Raw genomic sequence first — 8,114 nt, forward strand, 5'->3', positions numbered from 1 at the left:
ATCCAATGCAATTCTACGAGTGATATTTTATATATATGAACAGCTTCCCATATCTTGTTTGCTTTGTCTTTCTTCAGAAGTATTTGTACATTGGCTCGCGCTCTGAGGTTCTTCAGCTGCCCTTGGCCAACTGCAGCCGGTATCACTCTCAGCCAGACTGCCTGCTGTCCAGAGACCCGTACTGTGCCTGGGACAGAGAGGGACGCGCCTGCGTCCGCATCGACCTCCACCGCGGGTAAAGCCATCTATTTCTTTGTTGTCCTCCGCGAGTGTTCATTTTATCCCTCTCCGGATGAGTCTGCTAACATTCTTATGCTGGCATCCGTGCACTTTCTTTCTCCATATTTCCTTTCTCTTGTTATGTACCACTGTTTTTTCCTTACTGCTCAGTCCTATCAGTTTCTCCACTGCTCATCCTTTGTATTTTTAAGCTTCATCACTATAGCAGCCTTCTGACATATCGTCAATATTTGCGCTCCCCCCACAGCTCCACATCCACGCTCTTCCAGGACCTCATGCTGGAGAGTTTCAACCGAGGAAAACCCAAGCTTGATAAGACTGCACCCATTCCCAGCCCCGGTACGTCTGACATACACTGCCCCCTGCAGGCAGAAGAAAATGTATGTTTAATAAATTAAAAATGTTTTACAAGCTGTGTTTTTTTTGTTTCAGATCATTCTAGGGTAAGAAATGTGACGGTGGTCGTCGGATCGGACCTGGTACTGCCTTGCCAGCTGGTTTCTAATCTGGCCCAGCCATTCTGGGAAATCAACGAGCGCGAGCTCGCCCTTGTGGAGGGTGAAGCCATTGGACCTCGATTCGACCGAGCCCTTCGCTCCCTGGTTATCCCTCAAGCCGGTTCCCTTCAATCAGGCCGCTACATTTGCTACTCTGAGGAGCAGGGAGTGAAGTTTCAGACCGAAAGATACCAGGTGACCGTGGTGGCCAGCGCTCCTGTCTTCATGGAGGCCCGCGCTCCTGACGGCAGCATGGGTTTATTCTGGGTGCTGGTGATTACGTTGGGAGCTGCTTGCTTGATGTTGCTCGTTGTTTCCCTGTACCTTCGCAGAAGACTGAAGCTGGCACTGGGCAAAGGGGCGGAAATGAAGCCGCTTGAGAGCACCTTAGTGTACCCCATTACGTTACCGAAAGAGCCGAGCAGCCGCCCGCCGTTTGTGCCCAGCAAGATGGCCAACGATGAAGATCGATTTTGGGAAACGGGGGCTAATTACTATTACTCGGATGGGTCCCTTAAAATCGTGCCCGGGCACGCCATGTGCTCCACCAGCACTTCGGCCTCTCCGAGCACCATTCCAGGTCAACCCATTCACTCGCCGAGCAGGTTAAGCCTCACCAACATCCGAAACTCGGGCACCAATGGGTACATCCGGCTGAATCTGAGCACGGCAGTGGAGGAAAGAGCAAACGGAGGAGCGGGAATAGGCGTGGGGAGCGGACTTGGGCTGGGCGGCCGAGATAACGACTACTCCAGTCCGTTTAAAGAGGAGCTCCGGAGAACCCTGCAGCAGAGGAGCGTCCTGCCCGACGCAAACCCAGAGGAGTCTTCTGTGTAAAATCCACAGACGACCTCACCTACCTACCTCCTGCTTGGGGAACTCTCTCTCCATCTTACTTTACTCGCGACCTACTCATTCTCTGCCAACACTCGTTCTGCCTGAACTTTTGAGGTGGCAAACATCTTCCACGCCGCAACGTGCTTCACGACATTCCCTCTCGGATCGTTCTGGTTCTCACACTTACTAAACGAGACTGAACACATCTAGCATAACTTTTGTAAATGTCTGTATTTGAAGGACCAGATGACACGGCCTCGTGTTGAGCATGGCTAACAGGCAAACACAGTTACGTTTCTGAGAGGAACCCGACCGGCCAAATGCAGCTGTCAGTCAGATCTGCGTTAAGCAGAGTTCTGGCTACAGATCAAAACCATTTGGCAAGCTGGAGGACAGCAAGCTTTTGACGCCCAAGTTGCTTGCCTCACTCAAGGCAGGTGTTTGGACAGGATCCTTGTGCTTTTTTGTGACAAGGAGGACAAGTCTCTAGATGACAATCACGTTCTTCTCTTAGGATGAAAACTGGAGTTATTTCAAAGAGAAGATAGAGAAACATTTGAGTGAGCTGTAGAAGCGAAGAAACTGAACTCGAACAATGGACGAATGCTTTGCCTTTCTTTCCTTACAGCTCACCAACTTTTTTAATCTTGTCTTTTTCTGAAAAAAAAAAGTGTTTTGGGATTTCCAGCACTTATACATTGTTCGACTTCTTGCAACCGTTGGATGGACTGCTTTTCTTCCTTACTGGTTTTATCTGAAATGTGAAAGGGGACTGGAAGTCCTTGACGGTAGCATGAGGAAGTTGTGAATGTCGTACTAAGACTGTACGACAGCAAGTGCATTATTGTAGATATTTGGCGCAAACTGCCAAATAAATTCAACTTCAGTGTTTGCCTACATGATAATAGCCACACGGTGGAATGAACTTTGCGTTCGGAACGGTTTACAAGACTTTGTTCATGTGTTAAAGCTGATTTACGGGATTTTTTGATGAGCTGAGCTTGTTAATAAGTCCAGGATAAGCGACTAATGAGAAGCTACGGCTGATCAAACACAAGTAAGACTATACCAAATAAACGCTTAGTTTCTTTATTTTACTTGGATTGGCGTTCGGTGTCTCTGTTCGAATAACATGTTAAACTACTTACTAACAGGCTGTATCCCTCTTGTCTCTTTCAGCGTGGGCTTAGCAACTTTTAAAATACAAACAGGGTGAAACGCAGAGGACAATTCATTCCATTGACCTTGATTGTGAAGACAAATGAAGGAGATATGCATATTCATGACCCTGCGGGTGGAGAGGCACTACGATTGGTGCCCGATGGTCCATACTCTGTTGCATGATGTTTTGCAAAATGTAAAGTTTAACAAGAGTCTTGTATATTTAAAAAGATGACATGTGTCATACCTGTGCCTCTTCACCTTGGGTGACGCCAAAGCAGACTGCACACGTTTCTTCTATCTCTGATTTTGTTTTTTACTTCTCTTTCTTATGTTATGGAGTTCATTGCACAGAACTTAAGTGTCGTCTGAAATCTTTGTTTTAAAGGAATGCTATTTTATGGCATGAAAGCTTTACAATCCTCTTAAGCAGTTTTCTATGTCATTTGCTCTGTTGTCTGTAATCAAAGCTGTGCCACACAGTATAAGAGGGAAGTTGAAAAGGTCTTTGTACGATGAGAACTTGTACATTGTTTAACAAGGACAGACTCCTTTCTGCCAGGACTTCTCAGGTTGGGCTTCTGACTCGAAATCTTGAAATCTTACAGCACTAACTGCTTTGTTAAAAAGTCGTTGATTTAAGACCAATGTAATTTCACAGCGAACAGAAGTGTTACGTATGTTTGTTTGCATCATGCATGGCTTTTTTATACTGTCCAGTATTTTTTTACTGCTCGATGAAAAATACGGTCATCTCAAATCATTTCTTCTTACGTGGCTTTAAACTTTCGACTTCTTTATGGTTGCCGTTTTAATTTGTGTATTATGAATTTTCAGTTTTCTCGCATTTTACGTTTTCTTCAAATTTTTTGTTGCCGTTTTTTCTTTGGATGGATATGTTACTTAACTTATTTTGCTTGTACAAAAAGTTGATATTTATTACCATTGTACATATGCCCTTATTTTTTAATATATATGTATATATCTACAGAAAATAAAAGTAGAGATCAGTTCACAATCTGCAAGTTTTGCATACTATGCGTGTTTGTGTTCATATTACCTGATATAATGATATACTACGGAGCCCCTAAGGGGACATGGAGAAAAAATGAAATAAAGTTTAGTTTCGCGGGCGCATGTGCAACTATCGCGCGTACATGTGCAACTATCGCATTTAGTTTTGTGTGCGCATGCAAAAGTTTCACAAAACTAAACGCGATAGTTGCACGTGAAACTAAACTTTTTAAAAAAATTCTGCACATAAAGGTTTTGTGTGAGCACATGAAAGTTTTACGTGAGCACATGAAACGAAACTTTTTAGACTTTTTTTACTCCAATGTCACCTTAGGAGCTCGGTAATATACACTATAAAAATGCTGGTTTATTTGTTTAACGCGCTAGGTTGCAATTTAACCTATGCTGGGTTGTTTTAACCCATTGTTGCGTCAAATATAAAAATTTTCTGGGTTATTTTAACCCAACTGCTGGGTTTGTCTCTTTTTGACCAAACGCTGGGTTGAAAATTATCCAGCTTTTTTCCGAAAAATATTTGTTTTTAAAGTGTAATACTCTTAAAGTTTTTCATTATGCCTTTGATAAAATGTTTTTACACGTTAAAGGAGGAATAACGGTTGCATTTCACTCCTGAATGCTTTCAGGTTACACGAAATTGGATTTTACGTTCTGTGCTTGGCTGGTACGGCTGTCCCATCAGTTTTTTAATGCTCAAATGTGAAGATAACTCGATTGCAGTCCTATCAGATATAAAAACATCTGCATTTGTCATCATGCTGCGATATCTGCAGGTCTGCCTCTGTTATAAAACTCCCAATTTCCGCCATCCAATCTGTTTCCTGTGGATACTCCCAGCCTATGTTGTTCTTGTTCAATATTCCGACTCGTTTGTTAATATGGTACATTGCATAATTGAAAAAGCAATTTCCGATTTAAAACTGTTACCTTGAATCATTTGGAAGATATCCAAGATGTGGTTACAGAAAGTTCAGCCAAACAGTTCTGGGCCAAATAGACTGACCTGACACTTAACCGGTTTGCCAAGATCTCTGCAGACATCCACAGCTCTGTAGGGAGTCTGGCTCTGAAATTTCCATTAGACTTTTGTGATTGATCTCCCACTAAAGTCCTGTTTTTCTTATTAGCTGTCATGTGACCTGCTACTGTTGATGACATCATCGTATACTGTAAGCCTAAGATGAAACAGGTGCTTTTTCTTACCCAGCTTGCAATTTAAAACATGTCAAAACACAGCCCAGACATCTAGGCTAAAACAAGGCAAAGTTTGGACTGTAAGTGAAAATTGAGTAGTCTAACCATAGCCCAAAAATAAAATAAAAAATGAAACCACACTTCTTGTAATCACTTTTATGATGAAATATCACACATCTCACAAGTTATTTAAGCTAGAAGTGGGTTACTCTACGGACTATACTGGGTCTATTTAATCTATAGGTGATAAAATGAAGGTTATTGCTTGCTGGGTCATGATGAAGATAACGATCATACAGGTTGACTCTTTTCAAAGGGCTGTCGTGACTACCAATGCCATTCATTGAGGAGATGCATCAGTTTAAGCAATGTACACAAACATAGCCGGTACTGTGTCTTAAGAACTAGTCTGACCAACTAGGAATTAGTTAGGGCTAATCCTTGAAATGAGATCAATAATTTTTATGTAACTGACTTAAAACAGTTATGATCAGTTTTGTAGAAAAAAACTTATGACTAATTTGTAAGACTATATAGTTTATGCAACCGGCCACTTGTCTCAAGCAAACTTTTTCTTGTAATGAATCTTATGTAACTCAACAAGATACAAAAAGACATGAAGGCAGCAACATCTCTTCAAGTCTTCATGGTTTTATCTTTGTAGCAACAGTAAAATCCTTCATGTGATGAAAAAATGAAAGCATGGATGGAATTTGACTTTAATCCGTGGATGCATTTTTTTTCTTTTGGAAACATTGCCCGAACATATTCACACTTTTGATCTTCAAGGCTTTCTAGATCTCAGGACTTTGTTTCTGAATGTCCTTCAGTAAGTGAAAAGAGTATTTACTTAAAAGATCGTTTTTTATTTAAATGAACATTTATTTAGTTGGCACAGACTTCACATGACTGCTCCAAGCACTGCTCTTAGTTTAAAAAATTTGTAAAAAAATAAAATCAATTTTTAAAAATTCACCATGTAATTTTATTGGAATATGCAATCTCTGGGACACAGACCTGTGACCTTGGCTTTGCTAGCGCAAAGCTTTATAAAGTATGAATGTTGCTGCTTCCACATATTCATTCCTGATGCATTGTTCTCACAAACCAACTCTCCTACAACTTGAAGGACAGCTTTTGTTGAAGTACCTCCTGGAAATGAAGAGAGACAGATGTGCAGTAAACCCTGAATTGTGAATTCAGATGCCACGACCAACACCCACACAAGGCATGGCTTGCAAAAACTACATCAACTAGTTACGTCCTGTAGCTCAGGTGATCAGTCAAAGCTAGGAAATATAAAAATTGTAGCAGACATCAAAGTTTAAAGAAGATACAGAACAACAACTTCTGACATCCACGCGGAGCTGCTTGCAAATAGACACCTTGAGTCATAACAGAACAAGTTATTTCTTGATCAAACAATTTATTATCTTTGAGATGAAGGCTTACATTTTCTCAAAAAAAAAAAATTTTTTTTTTTAAGGAGCTTCTGGTCCTGTAACTCTCCCATATGGCAAAAAATTAATTTCTCTGGCCAAAAATATGTTTAAAATAAATTTTGATAATATATTTAATATAATATAAATTTTGATAATATATTTTACAACCCATATGGCAAAAAGATATGTTTCCTGGCCAAAATATAAAAGTTTATATTAAATGTATACGTATAAAATGTATAAACATGTATAACATAAAATTATAAGTTAATTTTTGCAGTTGAAAATCATTTAATTTGAACCTTTTCAAACCTGTTGTTTACAGGTTTGTGACATACAAAGTTCCAATGCAATGTGAATTTAAATGCTTTAAATATATATTTTTTTGTAGTGCTTGGCAAAGATTAATCGCATACTATATAAAAGTGATTTTTTGCATAATATATGTATCTGTACTGTCTGTGTGTAATTATTATGTATATTTAACCACACACACATACATATATATTCATTTCAGAAATGTTTTATTTATATATCATTTTTATAGAATATATATATATACACACACACACACACACACAAACACAAATGTTTCTTAAATAAATACATGAATTTATATATTCACAATAATTACAGACAGCACACACTCATAAATTATGCAAAAAAAAATCACTTTTATTTTGTGTGCGATAAATTGCGATTAATCTTTAATTGCCTAGCACTAATTTTTGTATAAATATATTTCAAAATATACAAAAAAACAACAAAATGGTGAAAAATCTATTTCAGCACATATATTTTTTGGAAATGTTTTGTATATTTTGAAATCTATTTAAAGGTGACATAGAATGATTGAACGGGGTATTTATCCTTGTTCTGTGATGTGACTTGTAGACAAAAAAAAAATGTTGTTTGGGTCTGTAATGCCTTTGAAGCTTCCTAAAACCCTCTCTCAGATAGCTCTATTAGGGTGGGGGATTTTAAACAAGTGGTTTTGTACCTATTTGGCTCCCCCTACTGGCTTAACTTGCAATCTCATTACTGATTGGCTGACTTTGCTGCCACTGAAAAATGTAGCCAATTATTTTAAAGTGGAGGGGCAGTGAGATGCCTGTGATGTCATAAGCATCAGTTTTTCAGATTGGGCTGTTTTCTGGCTGACATTTCTAAAAGAGGAATTTCTATGAGACTGAGATGTTTAGCATGTCTAGAACTTTTTGTATGTTTGTGAATGTGGGTAGACTACCATTATTCAACAAAGACAAGGTAAAAATGGTTTTTCATTCTCTGTCCCCTTTAAAAATATATATATATATTTTGCCATATGGGTGTCATTCTGTTTCATACATAAACACATATATAATGGAGATTTACATTACATTGCACCAATGCATTTGACTAAAGCTTTTTTCCAAGGGAACTTACAGTACATTTAAAGCTATGCATAGTAAAATCTATAATTACAAACTGTCTCTAAATAACAGATCAGGGATATAATGTGATTATCAGCTCAACTTTAAAACCCTGCTAACAAGACGTACTTAAATGTGTGTGCGTGTTCACTATAAGAAATAGTCCGCAGCTTAATGCTACCAGAGGCATTAAAGAATTAATGAGAAAAAAACACAACAATATTTGACAGAAATAGGCCGCACAGTGAGTGCATGTCAAAGAGCCAGTGACTCAGCCGAAACTGTCACTGAATTCAAAT

General features: G+C 39.0%; 1 protein-coding gene across 3 annotated transcripts in view; it reads left to right on the forward strand.

Moving 5' to 3' along the window:
* sema4c (sema domain, immunoglobulin domain (Ig), transmembrane domain (TM) and short cytoplasmic domain, (semaphorin) 4C) overlaps positions 1 to 3,760 on the forward strand; it is a 70,877-nt gene extending 67,117 nt beyond the window's left edge. For 2 of the 3 annotated variants that reach the window (XR_010526788.2, XR_010526787.1), the window contains 4 exons: positions 78 to 235; positions 488 to 579; positions 673 to 2,631; positions 2,754 to 3,760. Coding sequence is in view for 1 of the 3 variants with exons in the window: in XM_065250863.1 (XP_065106935.1) it covers positions 78 to 235; positions 488 to 579; positions 673 to 1,574 (1,152 nt within the window). In the remaining 2 variants the exon portion in view is untranslated. Of the gene's footprint in view, positions 1 to 77; positions 236 to 487; positions 580 to 672 lie in introns of all 3 variants that reach the window. The other variant, XM_065250863.1, reaches the window with a different exon arrangement.
* Positions 3,761 to 8,114: the final 4,354 nt, after the last annotated feature.

This window comes from Paramisgurnus dabryanus, chromosome 5, assembly GCF_030506205.2.
Source record: "Paramisgurnus dabryanus chromosome 5, PD_genome_1.1, whole genome shotgun sequence".
In the NCBI taxonomy this organism is placed as follows: Eukaryota; Metazoa; Chordata; class Actinopteri; order Cypriniformes; family Cobitidae; genus Paramisgurnus; species Paramisgurnus dabryanus.